At 30.9% G+C, this 18,354-nt stretch overlaps 1 protein-coding gene and 1 pseudogene across 1 annotated transcript in view; both read right to left on the bottom strand.

Moving 5' to 3' along the window:
• Positions 1-1,227: 1,227 nt before the first annotated feature.
• LOC18041647 lies at positions 1,228-3,444 on the bottom strand (annotated as a pseudogene).
• A 6,855-nt stretch (positions 3,445-10,299) lies between these two features.
• Positions 10,300-18,354, bottom strand: part of LOC18041646 (gibberellin 20 oxidase 1-B) — a 16,989-nt gene continuing 8,934 nt past the window's right edge. The window contains exons 3-5 of the mRNA XM_006432086.2: positions 12,180-12,751; positions 11,329-11,650; positions 10,300-10,566 (exon numbers count right to left, since the gene is read on the bottom strand). Coding sequence (XP_006432149.2) covers positions 10,300-10,566; positions 11,329-11,650; positions 12,180-12,751 — 1,161 coding nt within the window. The remainder of the gene's footprint in view (positions 10,567-11,328; positions 11,651-12,179; positions 12,752-18,354) is intronic.

Raw genomic sequence — 18,354 nt, 5'->3', positions numbered from 1 at the left:
ACATCCACAAGCGAAAACAAAAGGAAAATATTTCACTAGTGATATGAGGATTACAAGTATTGTAATATTTTTGCTCACTACCCAAAATTTCAATACACCTAATCTCTCAAATCACCATAAAAAGAACTTATAATTTCAAGCTCTCTAAACTCTCTCTAAATATGAGAAAACTCTTTCAAAATTAGATGAGCAAATGAGGGAATGAGCTCCTCTATTTATAGCCAAAATCTTGGCTACTATTCACACATTATTTATTTATTTATTATTTTTCAAAATTCAAAGTTCAAAGTTTGATATTCAAACTTTGAACATCTAGAATTTTGAATTTGATATTCAAAGTTTGAATATCTAGAAGAGACACCAATCTTGACACCAGTCCTCCTGTTTATGTCGTGGATGTTGAATTTTTCATATTTTCATAAATATATTCGGTCCTAGATATCTGATTTATGCCAATTACAAAGCTGATAAGAGATTCTATTACACTTTTTTTTATTGTAAATATTGGTAGATTGCATGCTCACAAATCACAAGCAAACTAGGACACATGAGAAACGATTATTATTTGGTGTAATATATGCACATACCCACCAGCAAGAGGAATAATTTAATGGATAGATTTATTTAAACCCACCAATTTTTTTCTATACATCACCTTTTTAATTAAGAATTTTATTATCAAAATAATTTCTGATGAAATTATTTTATTAGCCCTTTTTTTCTCTTCTCATTCTCAATTCTTAATTCTCATCAATTACTTCATATATTTCTTTTAACTGCAAATAATTGTTTCCGTTTTCGGTTGTTGTATGTTTTCGTTTTCGGCTGTTGTAAACTAAGAGAAGCAAAATTTATCTTTCAGATACGAACATAATAAATTTTTTCCAGCTATTAAAGTACATGAAAGAAATTAATCTTTACCAATCATAAAAGTTAGTAAATATCTTGAAAATAAAAATTTATATAGAAAGCATGAGGCAGAGATTTTGTTTTATAAGAAAGATAAAAAAATGAATTTAAAAAAGAATGAAATTGAGATTTTAGTTTACAAAATGTGAGAGTATGCAGTCGTGAGTAGAGAGAGATCAGAAAAGGATAACTTTGAGATTTTAAAATTTTAAAATTTTTAATAATAAATTTATTGAATTGGAGATGAATTTGGTAGCTTCAAAGACTAGAAGATACATAGACTTATTCTCAAGAGTAATCCCACTTATTATAAAGGACTTAGAGGTCTTTGGAAGACGAGAGCCAGCTGATAAAGCTTGGGAGTGTAGCCGCATCAGCTCTGTAGAGTTTTTGAGTGAAGCCCAACAATTGTGACCATGTGAAATCTGGATATAGTCTTGTCCCTTCTCTGCAATAAGATCTTGTGGGGGTCTCACCACGTTGTCTGCTTTTGGGTTCACAAAGAAAGCCAATGACCTTCTCTCTCTTTCCCCATTCACCACTGCTCTATGCAGGCAGCTCTTGTATAACCCATTAGATAAGGCCTATATCAAACAAATGAAACAATTAAACAAACAAACAAATGAACGACCAAATATATCCGCTGTCATTATGTTTCCAAATTGTTACAAAAAAAGCTGTCACATCCTACATCATATTTGCAACATATAAAGGTCTCAGTGTTTCACTATTATATATGTATAAGAACAACATTTTAAGAAATTTTTTTCATAGATTGTTAATGCTGTATTATAAAACTAGGTAGAAACTACTTTTATCAAGAAAAATAAATTAATTATATGCTAGCAATCATTTAACTGTACTGAGTATATATGGCAGCATATGGTCATTTACTCATATAACATCGTACATTTTTAGAGTACATACAAATTTAAATAGTCTAAATTCAGTCGTGTGTGCCGAACAACCGTCTTTTATTACAATTGTCAAAATTTTTGGTCAATATTCACAAGTTTTTTTTTTTTTTTTGGGTATACTTTTCAACTATTTGGTTAAACTAAAAATCAATTCCTTAACAGAAGATGTAACAAAAAATTTGTAGGCTATAAATGAACAAAAAAAAGTTTTTATCGTAATAACATACAATGATTTTGAGATAATCTAATTCAGGCACACAAAGTTACGTGATTTATAAAATTATACAATAACATGGTGATCATAACTCTAACAATATTCAACTTTTTCGTTAAAAAAATAAGGAAGAAATGAAGAAAAGTTAAGACACATAAATCACTAAAATATTCAAAAATTACCACGAAAGTATCACCAATATTAATGACTAGGGCATCTGATCGAGGTCGGATAGTTTGCCACTTATTATTTGAAAAAACTTCAAGGCCTTCAACTTGTTCTTGATGAAGAATAGTTAAAGAATTTGGGTCATAATGAGGGCCAGTGCCAAGAGTGAGTGCTGAGTTCTTGCAAGGAGGATAAAAGTTGAATCTCACAATTGAGTATCCGTCTTCAAAAAATTTCTTATAATGCTTTCGATCAACCCCCAAGCTCATTGCCAATAGCTCAAAAAGAACTCCCGATAGCTTCCACATTGCTTGGCAGTATTTTTGATAAATCCACCTGCAATATATTTTTGAGAAATGAAAATTGTGAGTACTAGTTGGTTGAACTGATAATTAAGATCTCTTGAAATGATACATGAAGCCTCCATTCTTATTTGAATCCTACTCATATTAATGTGATAGTTAATACTATTAAATATGTTTTTATTTTGATAAGAATAATAAATTTCGATCCAGTGTTGATCTCAGTTGTGGTGTCTTATAAAAAAAATTACTAATCAGAACATGTAGAAAGATCACCATTGTGTCCAAATCATTAACAGTAATAATAAAAGTGGATAAGGATTAACGTAGTTGAGAATTCGCATTTCACTCATTTACACCTTAAAAAGAGAAAAACCGAATAAATGAACAAAACTTACCTTTTCCTCTCAAAATCTTGACCAAAAACAGATTTGAAGTAGTCAACAAAAAGGGGCTCAGCATCCTTTTCATGGTAATTAAAAGTAAATGTTTCCTTCCATGGCAAATTTGTAGTAAAACGCCCAGCATGAGCACCAGCATACCCCTTTGCCAAACCAGTCTTTATCGGAATGCTGAGCTTTCGCTCAAGAGGAAGCTTGAAAATGGAGTCGGTTTCTTCAATAGCTGCTTTAAGAAGACTTGCATCAACACCGTGGTTGATTACTTGGAAGAATCCATGATTCACACAAGCTCCTCGGACGAGATCGATTGCTTCAGCAGTTGCTCTTTCATCACCACTTAAGAATCCATGTAAGTCTATCAATGGCTCTCTGAGCTCTTCCTGAGCTAACTCCAAGTTTGGCCAAATGAACTCAGTTGGCAAGTTGGCTTGTTTTTGCAACTTGTGATAGTCAAAAACAATACTCCCATTTTTTTGTGTCTGCTCCATCGATGGTTGCGGAAGAACGACTGATGAATCTTTATTGGAGTTCATTATAAGAGGCAATGGAAAGAAAATGGAACAAAACAACCTATAAATAGAACACAAACAAAGATGGCTAAGCTGTTATAAGTTTTTGTGATAAGCACGACAAGAAGATAATAGAAATGAATAAGATTAGATACCATCTATACATATTTATATGAGGATAGTAGAAATGATTAAGATTGGATACCATATTTATATATATATGTATGAGAATAATAGAAATGATTAAGATTAATACCTTTTATACTTCTTTATAGATATATAAGGCAAATAGATTCTGAAAGAAAATATATATAGAAGATAATAGAAATGAATAAGATTAGGTATATAAGACAATTTTATTTGGAAAGAAAATTAAATAAGAGTGAGAAGAGAAAGGCCAACGCCGTCCTTAATTGGAAGCAAAGGTTGGAAGATTTTTCAAATGAGAGCCAACAACAGAGACGAGTGGACGCCCTTGAATCTTTTATAGTGTCTCAAATGGTTTTGCTTGTACCAGTCTCTATCATTTGTTGTTACGACCTTTTGTCTGAACTAGTGATATACTTACAATGTTTGGTTAAAAATTAAATTGGTATTGAAAAATTATCTCGTCAATGATAATATAAATTTTTAACTATTACCTAACATACGGTGGTCATCTAAAATGGCTCTTTAATGTGTAAATGAAATGTCAACTGATAATAAATGACAAAAATGAAAAAAAAATGGCAAATTACCTCAAGCGCCACATCTTTTGGGTAAGAACTTGTGCAAAGATAGGAACAACAATAGATGTTGATGGCAATGCCTATTTTGGAAGTCGGCAGTATTTGAAATCCCTTTTGGCAGATGATATTTGTATGGCTGAACAGATTTAACGATCGGATTCCAAAGATACTAAAATTGACTTCCACAAATTTTGATGATCAATAGACTTTCTATAATAACAATTAAATAAAATAATCCCTTACTAAATATTGATAAGATTCAACAAAAAGATTTGGAAGAAAAAAAGAAATCTGCTGGAAATCAGTTTGATATTTATCTTGCTATATGCACAGCCTTGACCAAAGGCTTAACTAACGCAAGGCTTGTCTACAACGGCTGAGATTATTTTTAGGCCAGATTCTCTCTTTTTAATCATATGTTATTTTCAACAGGAAACTCACCTATTGTTTAGGCTAAATAGCATAGAACATGATTTCTAGATTGACTCCTCTTTATGTATAAATTCATCACTGTAATGTAAAATAGATTAAGCAAGAATTATACTTTAGTTAACTCTTCGGTTTGCATCAAATATTTCATTAAATATTATAAAATTTTTAAATATACAATATAATCCATGCTACGACCTATATGATTATTTACTAAAGTATAATACAGTACACTTAAAGATAATTTATTACTGTACAATCCAATACAATGCAGAACAACACACCAAATACACCCTCAATGGTTCTACCTGTAGTAATTTTAAAAAATTGCATCTATAAATATGGAAAATAAGCGCATAAACATTGGGGATAATTTTATGATTCTCTATAAGTATTGTTGATATTATCGATTAATTAGTTAGTACCATGTGACGATGTCTCTCGCTATAAGAACAATGCAGTTACCCACTGAATCATTATTCATATGTTTGTAGCAATGCATATACATTTCTTTTCATTTTATTGGTACCAAGTTATACATATAATTATTAGATATGTTTAATTATACAACTCAATATTTCAATTACGCCAATTACAGTAGTCACAATGTTATCAAATTTGGATGGCATTTGTTTTTTATTTGAAATATGAATTGATCTAAATAAGTTTAAATTATTAATAGAGCAAAATATTTGAATCTAAATGACATGTTTTTTTTTTCTTTTTTTTTTCTCTGAATCGATAAAAGTAAGTTTTTTTTCTCTAAATCGATAAAAGTAAGTATTAAACTTTTTTTAAACTTAAAAAAAAAATTTGAAAATCAGTATTTTTAAATTTGTGCCCCTTACAAATTATAAATGTTAAACAAATAACAAAATCTTAGAGAACATAAATAAGATAATATATTATATATAACAAAATCATGTTCAATTGATACAATCATTTAATGTTAGTATATATTAATCAATTTTATTGTTGTTTATGATGTTTTACATGAAAAATATTCATTAAAAATTATAAAGTAAAATAATGTTAACTTGAAGAAGATTGAAAGATAAGAATAATAACAGTCTACCATTATATTATCATAAGTTATAGAGATGGGTAATTATTGTGTAAATTTTATTGTACTCTCAAGCGCATAATCTAGTGTAGTATAGATTAATGGTGACAAGTGTCTTTCCAATGAGGAAGTAGATTTAATTATGTGTAAGATTAATTTTTCAAGTTTATATGTAAGTTGGATATGATTTCTGAGTAGTACTGAGATTTAAATTAAAAAAGATGGCAAGAATAAATTAAGGATGAAACAATTCAAATGAAACATTTGATTTTCTGGATTCTTACTTGACATTTCACCATAGGCTTAATATTCCTTTTTAGTTCGAATTAATTTATGAGAGAGTATTTCCACTTCTTATAGTCCTCATTCTAGTAAATATGGTATAAATCACTCATTATATTAGAGGAAAATAATCTTCTACTGAATGTGGTGTTAAGTATACATTGTGCCAGGTGATAATAATCATACTGTTGACAATGTAGTAAGACTATTCACTAAATAACGTAGATTCATTCTCTGTCAACACAGAGTTAAGATGAACCACTAATAATAGAGAAGTGTTTCTTACTAATAAATATAATGTAAAGTACTCATCATGCCAAACAGTAATAATCTTGCACTAGGGAGCCGGTATGTCGTACAAAATCTAGATAAGGTTATTACAATTTGTCAACGATGAGTCAAAACAATTAACATAAATCAAAGAGAAAGTTAATAAATTTACCAAATTAAGCCTATGGACCATGTTGAAGCTTTACTTTCAACCCAATCTTGAAATTAAATTGGCCACCCATAATTGAATTAGGGGACAAAATGATAATTTTATTAAAAATACTTGGAAAATACAGGATAGAGTGAGAATTACACAAAATGAACCTCAAATTAAATTAGTCACTCATAATAAATAGGGGGAAATCCCCTATTTATAGATATAATGGGTAAATCATGACTATCGAACAAAAACAATTCAGATGGTCAGGATTGCACTACATGGCAAGCTCTGATTAGTTGGAACACGTCATCAAAGTTGTGATTTAGTGAATTGCATATATCATACACGCATTTTTGTTCCAATAACATGTTGTGGCATATTGGTCAATGTCACGTCAGCATTTCAATCCAATAAGTTACAGCCATGTATCAGTCAATTCTACGTCATCGGTCAATGTCATACTAGTTAAGTGCCCACCAAAATCCTAAAATTACAATTTTATGTTTTGTGCCCTTCCTGAGATTTTCAATTATTTTGAGCTCAAAAATGCTATCTTTTTTTCTGTTGGATTTTTTCGTTAATTGTAAAATGATCATAATACCCTTGAAATACATAGAATACTCAAATAATAACAAAAAATGCACAATCAAATTTTAAAGGACTTAAATACATAAAAGCAAAAATGTTAGTGAGACTTGGAGTGCAAAATGATGATTTTATCCTTTATAGATAGATATTCTTGATAAGTGCATATTTTTCATATATTTTGCTATTAATTTCTCCATCTTTTTCTTGTTTTGGTCTTAAATATTCTAGTTATTTTAGTTAATTTTTAATTTAGTAAATTATATTTTTATTGTGTTAATTTTTTGTCTTAATTTTTTTGTTCTGTTATTTTAGGTATTTTCTGGGATTAAAGAGAAATTAAATCGGAGCATTCATAAAAGAAATCTGATTGAGAGAATTAGAATAAGAAAAGAATTAAAGATTGAGAGACAAAAGTGCACAAGAGATCAAGAATTGGAGAAATAAAGAATGTTTTCCAATTAGAGTTGTATGGGCCAAGCAAAATTAATTTTGCACACGGAGCTAAAATTGGAAAATGGAAGTAAAAAAGGAAGCCAAGCCAATTACAAGCGAAGCCATCACATGGAGCTAAAATTGGAAAAAGGAGATTGCCATCCAGCACGTGAGAGGAAGGAAAGAAAAAAAAACCTTTTGGCCTTAAGCATGGCCAATCAAAAGAGTTTGTGAATGAAGACGAAAAAGGAAGCAAATATTTTGCATGAAAATTTAAATGGCAAGCACGTTATGAAAGTGGCGGTTTTGGCTTGGATTTAATTCTTTCCATGCAAGGATTTAAAAGCCACAATTGAAGCATTATATAAGGGCCAAGCGGAAGCAACACGGGGGGGGAGGGAGGGGGGGATTTTTTATTCGGCGGCCACACATACAAAAGTATTTGCAGCCGCAAAGGATAAGAAAAAAATAGATGAGGCAGCCGTTTGAATTAATCTCTATGTTTGATTTTATTAACTCTTTTATTTCCCAATTTAATTATGTTAGGCTAGATTTTCTATTTGGTTGAGGGTGAATTCAAAACCCTAAACATGCTATGTAATTAAATTTAAATTCTATCATTCAATTTATTTAATTGAGATTGTTTATATTCTTCTATAATTAATGTTTATGAATTTATTCTCATCTTGTTTGAGTGGCCAATTAGATAGGACTTGAATAAATTCTATTGTTAGATTAAAATTCTTGATCCGTAATTGTCTTGAGATTTTAATCATAAGTAGTAGGTTGGAATCAGTGATTTCAATTGGAGAATATAACATAGGTTAAATAATCTAAGCTTATGTGTTCATTGCCTAGATCAATCTAATATCTTTCTATGTTTAATGCTTCCATTATCTTAAATTTAAAGAGCTTGTTTTAAATTATTTAATGGTTAGAGATTAGGTGAAGAGCTTGTTTTGCCTAACGACACACTAAGGAAAGATTGAGACTAACAGAGTTTATTGTTGTCTATGGTTGATAGTTTCAATATAAATTGATGATAGAATTGATATATTATGCGCATGTTTGGTGGTTGCGAATGATCTTTTAACCAAAGTTTTCCATAATTATTATTTCTTTCTCCTTTAATTAGAGTTTTTATTAAATTTTTGTTTTCATAGTTTAATTTCTTTATTTCTTGCTATTTAGTTAAAAATTCAAAAACTCCCCTTTTATTTATAATTGGCATTTTCTTTAGTTAGATTAATTTATATTAATTATTTCTATTATTATTTTATTTTAAGTCTTGCTTGAGAGTTGATAATAAATATAACTAGCATAGTCTCTGTAGGATCGATCCTTACTTATTCTGTACTAATTATTTATACTAGTAGCAAGGTTTTAAATTTGGTGCACCCTAACGACACTACCAATTCTCTAGCACTCAACACACCTTCCAATCAGCTTATTGTTTGTTTATAGTAAATTAAGCGATAATATCCAGCAAAAGTCAAATTGAAATCTTTTTTTTTTAAAGGCAATTGTGTTTACTTCTTCAATCAGATTAATGACAATAATAAAATAAAAGTATAAGTACTAATTATCTCAGCTTTGAAAAGTCGCTCCCACATTAACCATTCACATAAATTAGTCAAGTAAATTCATACAAAATGATTAATTACAAAAGCTACATTAATTAAGCCACCTTTAAGAATGACATGCCAAACTCCAAAATCTCACGGGTAAGAATGATACTTTCAAAAGAAAATAAAAAAATAAAAAAAATTATTTTAAGAAATGATAAATTGAGAGAAAATACTAAAAAAAATAGTATATGAAAGAATAATGTTCATAGTTTAAAAAAAAATTATGATCTCATGATTGCGGTTTGTCTGTATTTATTTTCTTTGCAATGTACACTTACTTGGGACCTACGTGACAGTCTTTGTGCGAACATATATGACAATTAGGAATTATAATTCTGAAGCTGAGGAGAATATACGTTACCGTTTTAAATTTTTTATTGGAATCACACATGCAAGTGGTGATTAATATTAACGTTTAGATATCACACAAGTAATGAAGTATAAGAACCTCTCAATAGTTTAGTGGTAAATTAAATTCCGTTCCGCAAGTACTTTAGGGTTCCAATCCTCCTGTGTATGTTGTGGATGTTGAATTTTTCATATTTTTATAAATATATACGGTTCTAGATATCCGAATTACGCCAATTACAAAGCGGATTTAAGAGATTCTATTTGATTTTTTATTGTAGAGAGACGATTATTGCTTGGTGTAATATATGTTCATAAATACCTACCAACAAGATACATTATTTAAAGCTACCAATATTTTTTTCTATACATCACCTTTTTAATTAAGAATTTCATTATCAAAATAATTTTTGATATTTTTTCTATTTTAATTCTCAATTCCTTAATTCTCATCAATTACTTTATATATTTTCTTTTAACTGCAAATAGTTGTCTTCGTTTTAGGTTATTGTAAACTAAGAGAAGCAAAATTCATCATTCAAATATGAACAAAATAATTTTTTTACCAGTCGTTAAAGTTAGTGAAAGAAATTGATCTTTACCAATCATACAATCTAGTAAATATCAAGAAATTTTTTTCCATATATAGAAAGGATGAAATAGAAATTTTGACTAAAAAAATGAATTTAAAAGAGAGTCAAATCGAGAGTTTGGTTCGTAGAATGTGAGAGTGTGCAATTTTGAGTAGAGATAGAGAAGGGTAACTTTAAGATTTTTAAATTTAAAATTTTTGATAATAAATTTATTGATAGAGATGAATACTATAAAATACATATTCTCAACAATAAATTTTTATTATAAATTTATTGATGGAGATGAATTTGCTATATTGAAAACAATATAAAATACATAGAGTTATTCTCAACAATGATCCCACTTATTATAAAGGACTTAGAGGTTTTTGGAAGACGAGAGCCAGTTGACAAAGCTTGGGAAAGTAGCCGCATCAACTCTATGGTGTTTTTGAGTGAAGCCTAACAATTGTGACCATGTGAAATCTGGATATAATCTTGTCCCTTCTCTGCAAATAAGATCTTGTGGGGGTCTCACCACTTTGTCTGCTTTCGGGGTCACAAAGAAAGCCAATGACCTTCTCTCTCTTTCCCCATTCACCACTGCTCTATGCAGGCAGCTCTTGTATATCCCATTAGATAATGCCTATATAAATAACATGTATCAAACAAATAAACAAACAAACAGATGAACGACCAAATATATGCCCCGTCATTATCTTTTCAAGTTGTTACAAAAAAGCTGTCACGTCCTACATAATATTCGCAACATATAAAGGTCTCAGTGTTTCAATATTATACATGCACAAGAACAACATTTTGAGACAAAATTTTCATAGATTGTTAACGCCGTATTATAAAACTAGCTAGAAGCTATTTTTAACAAGAAAAATAAATTAATTATATGCTAGTAATCTTTTAACCGTATTGAGTATATATGTCAGCATATATACTATCATTTGTATGCGCATTTAGTCATATAACGTCAGACATTCTAGTGTATATACAAATTTAAATAATCTAAATTTGGTTGTATCCCGAAACAACTTTTTTCTATTACAATGGTCATAAATTCTTCGTCAATATTCACAAGTTTTTTGTATCCTTCTCAAGTATTTGGTTAAATTAAAAACCAATGCCTTAACTTAAGATCTAAGACTAAGATAATATTTGAAAAAGGTTAAAAAAAAATTCTGGTTATGGATGAACTAAAATTTTTTTATCGTTATAACGTACAATGATTGTGAGGTATTCTAACTTAGACACATAGAGTTATGTGATTTAGATAGTTATACGATAACATGGTGGTCGTTATCATGCAACTTTTTCATCAGAAAAAAAAAGTTGGGAAGAAATGAAGATAAAATAAAAAATAAAAACATGAATTGCTAAAATATTTAAAAATTACCATGAAAGTATCACCAATAATAATGACTAGGGCATCTGGTCGAGGTCGGACAGTTTGCCACTTATTATTTGAAAAAACTTCAAGGCCTTCAACTCGTTCTTGAAGAAGAATGGTTATGGAACTTGGGTCATAATGAGGGCTAGTGCCAAGAGTGAGTGCTGAGTTGTTGCAAGGAGGATAAAAATTGAGTCTCATGATCGAGTATCCGTCTTCAAAAAATTTCTTATAATGCTTTCGATCAACTCCCAAGCACACTGCCAATAGCTCAAAAAGAATTCCGGATAGCTTCCACATTGCTTGGCAGTATTTTTGATAAACCCACCTGCAATATATTTTAGAAGAAATGAAAATTGTGAGTGCTAGTTGTTGGAACTGATATTTAAGATCTCTTGGAATGATACATGAAGTCTCATTCTTATTTGAAACTTGCTTATATTAATGTGACAGTTAATACAAATCAATAATATATATATATTTTGTTTTGATGAGAATAATAAATTTCGATCTAATTATGATCTCAGTTGTGGTGATATTTTAAACATGCATGTTATCTCACGTGTCTATGTATATTAGTACTGTAGTAAAACATAATTACAATTACATTATTGTTAAAAGAATTACCAACCAAAACTTGTAGACAGATCGGTACCCAGTCCATATCATTAGTAGTCAAGCCACTGCTTTATTACCATTAGCTATTTAAATGCGTAGCTCGACTAGCGAGAATGCGCTTTGTCCGACCAATCACCCAAGAGTTTAAGTACTAATAAAGGATAATGATTAATTCAGGTGAGATTTCTCATCTTCACTCGTCCAAACCTTAAAAAGAAGAATAAATAAACAAAACTTACCCACTGCATTCAAAATCTTGTCCAAGAACAGATTTGAAGTGGTCAACAACGAGGGGCTCAGCATCGTTTTCATAGTAATCAAAAGTAAATGTTTCGTTCCATGTCAAATTTTTAGTAAAACGCTCAGCATGACCACCAGAATACCCCTGTGGCAAACCGGTCTTTCTTGGAATGCCAAGCTTTCGCTCAAGAGGAAGCTTGAAAATGGAGTCAATTTCTTCAGAAGCTGCTTTCAGTAGACTTGCATCAACACCATGGTTGATTACTTGGAACAAGCCATGGTTCACGCAAGCCCCTCGAACGTGCTCGATTGCTTCAGCAGTTGCTCTTTCATCCCCACTTATGAATCCTTGTAAGTCTATCAATGGCTCTTTGTGCTCTTCTTGAGCAAACTCCAAGTTTGGCCAAATGAACCCTGTTGGCAAGTTGGCTTGTTTTTGCAACTTGTGATAATCAAAAACAATACTCCCATTGTTATGTGTCTGCTTCATCAATGGTTGCGGATGAACAGCGGATGAATCTTTATTGGAGTTCATTAGAGAGACATTGGAAAGAAAATGGAACAAAGCAAGCTATAAATAGAACACAAACAAAGATTGCAAAGCTGTAATAAGTTTTGTGATAAGCATGGCAAGAAGATAACAGGAATGAGTAAGATTAGAAAATGATTAAGATTAGATACCATATATGCGTCTGTATAAGAGATATCAGATATATAAGTGAATTACATTTTGAAAGAAAAAAATATATAGAAGATGATAGAAATGAATAAGAATAGATACCATATATAAAGAAAATGATTAAGATTAGATATCATATATGCGTCTGTATAAGAGATATATAAGTGAATTATATTTTGAAAGAAAAAATATATAGAAGATAATAGAAATGAATAAGATTAGATACCATATATATATACACATACATATGTGTGTGTGTGTGTGTGTATAGCAAGAGAATTAGATTTAGAAAGAATATTAAATAAGATTGAGAAGAGAAAGCCTAAGGCCGTCCTTAATTGGAAGCATAGGTTGGAAGATTTTTGAAAGGAGAGCCAACAACAAAGACGAGTGGACGCCCTTTAATCTTATATAATGGCTCAAATATTTTTGCTATTACCAGTCTCAATAATTTGTTGTTACTACCTTTTATATTTAAGAGTGATATGCTTACAAAGTTTGGCTAAAAAACTTAAATTTATATCTGAAAAAATGTGGCGTGTGATTCCTCATCTATTTGTTGATATTGAAAAATTATCTCGTCAACGATAATATGAATTTTTAACTATTACCTAAGACATGGCAGTCATCTAAAATGGCACTTTGCTAATTTTAGGATTTAGGATTAAGTATATGATTAAATTAATAATTTATCTTATGTCCGGCAAGCTTCACTTTGGATTAGATTAGTGGACCCAAAATCATGAGATTAGTAATCTCAATTTACACATGGATTTAGTTAAGATTAATTTTAAAAACAATTGTCTATTTAATTAACCACAGCTTGTATATTTAATGTAATATTTAACTTAATAATCACAATATTAAAGTAATCATGAAATTAATAATACCATTAATTGGTTGCTTATATATATATATTATTTGGTAACTTTTTGATAAAATAAAATATATTTAAAACATGTAATAAAAAATTAAATTATCTTTAAGTGTACTGAAATTCCTTTTGGCCGTGATAGTTGTATGGCTGAATAGATTCAACGATGGGATTCCAACCATACTAGAATTGACTTCAACAAACTTTGATGATCGATGGACTTTTTATAACAATAATTAAATAAACTAATCTTTACTAAATATTATAAGGTATTTAAATATACAATATAATCCATGCTACAGCATATATGATTATGTATTAAGGCATAATACCGTACACTTAAAGATAATTTATTATTGTACAATTCAATATAATATAAAACAATACACCGAATACACTTATTAATGGATCTTAAAAGGTCACGTTTAAAGTTAATGGCAACTTCCCCTGTGATTCTTAATTGTAGATATCTTTATTACGTACTTTTATTTTTTTTCCTAATTAAGATTATTTCATGTGTTTATCAGACAGATCTTTCAAAATTGTAATCATTATCTCACACCGTCAATTTTCTACCTGTAGTGCTTTTAAAACATTGCATCAACAAATATGGAAAATGAGCAAATAAACACATGGGACAATTTTATGATTCTTATAAGTGTTGTTGACATTATCGATTAATCAGTCAGTAGCAAGTGGCAGTGTCTCGCTATAAGAACAATGCAATTACACTAAATCATTATTCATACGTTTATAGCAATGCATATACATTTCTTTCCATTTATTGTACTCTTATTAATTGTTACCAAGCTATACCTATAACCATTAGATATGTTTAACTATACAACTCAGTATTTCAATTACGCCAATTATGGTAATCAGAATGTTACCAAATTTGGTTAAATAAAATTCTTCTGATTACTAGTAACGAGCATTTTTATTAGTACTTAAATATGCTATAGTTAATTAGTAGCTTTAAGCTTACAAATTGTGATACAAAATTTATATCCTAACCAATTTTATATATGACCTAACTTTATTATAAATTGTTGTGTGATAGCTGGTAACTTAGCTTATCATTTCTAATTTTCTACCTCACTTAGAATATGTAAGAGGGGCAGACGTATGCCACATAAATAGGGTGAAAATTTTGTATCTGGACTTTATAAATGTAGCATTACTCTAATTATTATAAATAAAGAGGTAAGTAATTATAAAGAAATACGTTCAATTTGGGATACGGTATGAATTGCATGGCTGACTCATAATTTGTCGAATTCGTAGGTCTAGTTCCTACTAGATGCACGCCAATGGATAAGATGCGCAAGCAAGTCTACTAGAAATGAGATGCCAATACAAATACCCTCGGTCTAAGCCAATGCTAAAGGGCTAAGACAATCCGATAGAGAGATGCTGTTCTTTTGTTTTCCAGCGTAGAGCTCCTCTCACTCGAATCACAGAACCCTACTAACTGAAATATAATGATTATGTCTAATTTATTTATATGTTAAATCAATAGTTAACCGATTATATGTACTATGTGTCAGCATACGATCATTAACAATATAACATCATATATTTTCAGTGTAAATACAAATTGAGATAACCTAAATTTATTTGCGTGCCCCAAACAACCTTTTTCTATTACAATGGTAAAATATTTTCGTCAATATTCACAAATTTTTTCTAAAGTATTTGGTTACATTAGGAACCTATGTTTTAACATACACGATTTAATACAATATTTGAAAGATGTAATAAAAAACTTGTGGCTACAGACGAACTAAAAAGTTTTTATGCTGTAACAATACAATGATTGTAAGATAATCGAACTTAGACGCACAAAATTAAGTAATTTAGATAATTATACAATAACATATTGAGAAATCTAACATGGTCGATGCAACTTTTTCATTAAGAAAAATTAGGAAGAAATGAAGAGAAAACTAAAAAACATAATCACTAAAATATTTAAAAATTGCCATGAAAGTATCACCGATATTAATAGCTATGGCATCTGTTCGAGGTCGGACATTTTGCGACTTATTATCTGCAAAACATTTCAAGGCCTACAACTTGGTCTTGATGAAGAATAGTTAAAGAAGTTGGGTCACAATGATGGCTAGTGCCAAATGAGTGTGGAGTTGAGGCAGGGAGGATAAAGGTTACATCTAGTAATTGAGTATCCATCTTCAAAAAATTTCACTACAAGAAAACTGACAATAAATAACAACTACTTTATAACATATATGATTTTATCATATAAGTATGATGGATTCGAGATAGAATTAGGGCTGGGCAAAATCGGGTTAGGGTCGGGTTCGAATCAACCCGATCGAGTTTCGGGTTGGTCAGGTTGAATAAAAATTCATTCGAACTCAACCCAATTTTTCAACCGAGAAAAATCGGGTTTAGTTCGGATAAGATCGGGTTCACATTAAATACGGGTCGGATTAGGGAAATACTAATTAACACTTCACTTTCACATATAATATATAATGTATATTTATTGTCACTGTCAAGTATCAAAGCGCAAACTCAAAGCTTCCAAAACTCGACTCAACAGCCAAAATTCGAGTTGCTGCTTGCCAGGTTAATGGAGCTTGAATCAAATCGGGTGATGGTGGAGAAATGGAGGCATGGAGGTGGCGTAGCAGATCTAGTACTTTGTAGTAGTAGATCAATCGATCGGAATCAAATCACGATCCTCGCGGAGCCTCAGCAATTGCTGCGTGGTGGCCGACTGCAGCTTGCTCCATTAAGGCATTAACTTTGTGTGTGTGTTTGTGTTTTGTTTGTTTGAGGGAGGTTGTGTGTGGGGGCTGTGTGGCTGTCGGTAGTGGGTTCCAAATTGCGAGCAAAGGAGATTGTCGCCTATGGGTGGGTGAGGCGTCGGTCGGCAGTGGGCTGCTCACTGCTGCTTTGAGTGCTTGTGCCATGTGCTGTGGTTAAGCTTTTGTTTGTAATTGTTTGTGTGTGGACCATAAGTGCTGAGTGTGAGTGGTGTGTCTGACAGTGAGTGTTTAGGATTAGGTTTCGGGTTTTGATTTTTGATTTGTATTTTGGATTTTTTTTAAATTTTTGTGTCAACCCAATCGGGTTGACACAAATGTATCTAATCAGGCTTGATTAACAACCTGATCCAATTTGAACCTGAAATATTTCAGGTCGGGTCGGATATTTTACCTACCCCTAGATAGGATTGTGGTCTATCAAATGATTAATGATGTACTTGTGATATAATATTTGTATATCAATAATTTATGATATGTGTATGATATAAATTTACTCAGTCACACACATTATGACAGAAATCTTATATTGACCATGTTTGACTAAAATTAAAAGTATCATTTTAATTTTTTGAAAATCCAAAACGCGGCATTTAACTTGTGAAATGATTTGTGAAAAAAAATGAAAAACAAAACTATGCGTTTAACCAAAATCTGAACACAAAAAATTCTAAGTCCTAAACACTACACAATAAAGTCATCACCACTCTCACTCTCGCGCACAAAGGCCATTGAAACCCAAGGCGCAATCATTGTCACTCTCACTCCACAATCAACTCTGAAACCTAGCCACAGTTATTGTTACACCCTCAATCAATCAGTATACACTCACAATAGTCATCTTTACTCTCACTCAGACAAATAGTCAAACCTTTGGCACATTATTGTCACTGTCACTCTCACAATCAACGCTTAAAGTCAAGCCAAACTCATCGTGACACTGTTAATCGATAACCTCACTAGCACCACCCAAACCCTAGCCGACCAATCGTTGGTACATTTAAGTTTTCTATACACAACCGGCCACTACTAGCACTAAGCGAACGACAACACCCAAATCATAGACCCATTGATTGAATTCGAATTGGCTACCATGACCACGAATGGTGATGGCGCGACACGACGTGAACCATCAACACCTAGACATCGTCACGCATTAGAAGATTACAACCCTAAACCTTCAATTCTAGGTTTTGTTCTTCTTCTTCACCTATTTGTGTTTAAGGCCCTAAGTGATTGAGTGTAATTTTTTATTTTGGAGAATTTGTGATCGAGTGACTGAGTGAATGACTAAATGAGATGATGGGTTTGGTTAAGAAGCTGCATTAGTTTATAAAGATAGAGAGAGTGAAGGTTTTTTTCATTTGCAATGTAAATGTTGAAGTTAATATAGCTGGAGATGGGTAGAGAAAGTTGAGACTGTATAAGGCTGCTGATGAAGTTGTTCTATGTCTGTGTTTGTGATTTTGCTGACGAGGAGGCAGGGGGTAAGGTAGTTTCCACCAATACTTCCTCATTTTGCATAAATGTGGAAACTTGCAGCCCTAAAAAAGGAAAATACAAAATAATAGCACTAATCTTGAATTTTTTTTTCTTTTAATTTGACGAGCAAACTTTTCACTTGAACAAGACTGTTACTGTCATAGCTATATAAGAGAGAAAAGATTGAAATGGACTGGTTGATTTTACTTTTGATGGTTATAATTACATTCCATTACTTGGCAATCAACTTTTTCTTTTTAATTCCTTTTGTGTTGGAACCTTATCTATTTTTTCAGGTTTCAAATGATATTTAAGGAACTAAGTTACCTATTGAAAATGTTACTTGA

This window comes from Citrus clementina, unplaced genomic scaffold, assembly GCF_000493195.1.
Source record: "Citrus clementina cultivar Clemenules unplaced genomic scaffold, Citrus_clementina_v1.0 scaffold_5, whole genome shotgun sequence".
NCBI lineage: Eukaryota > Viridiplantae > Streptophyta > Magnoliopsida > Sapindales > Rutaceae > Citrus > Citrus x clementina.
Note: the sequence above shows the minus strand (reverse complement) of the source record. Positions and strands in the feature narration are given on the sequence as shown.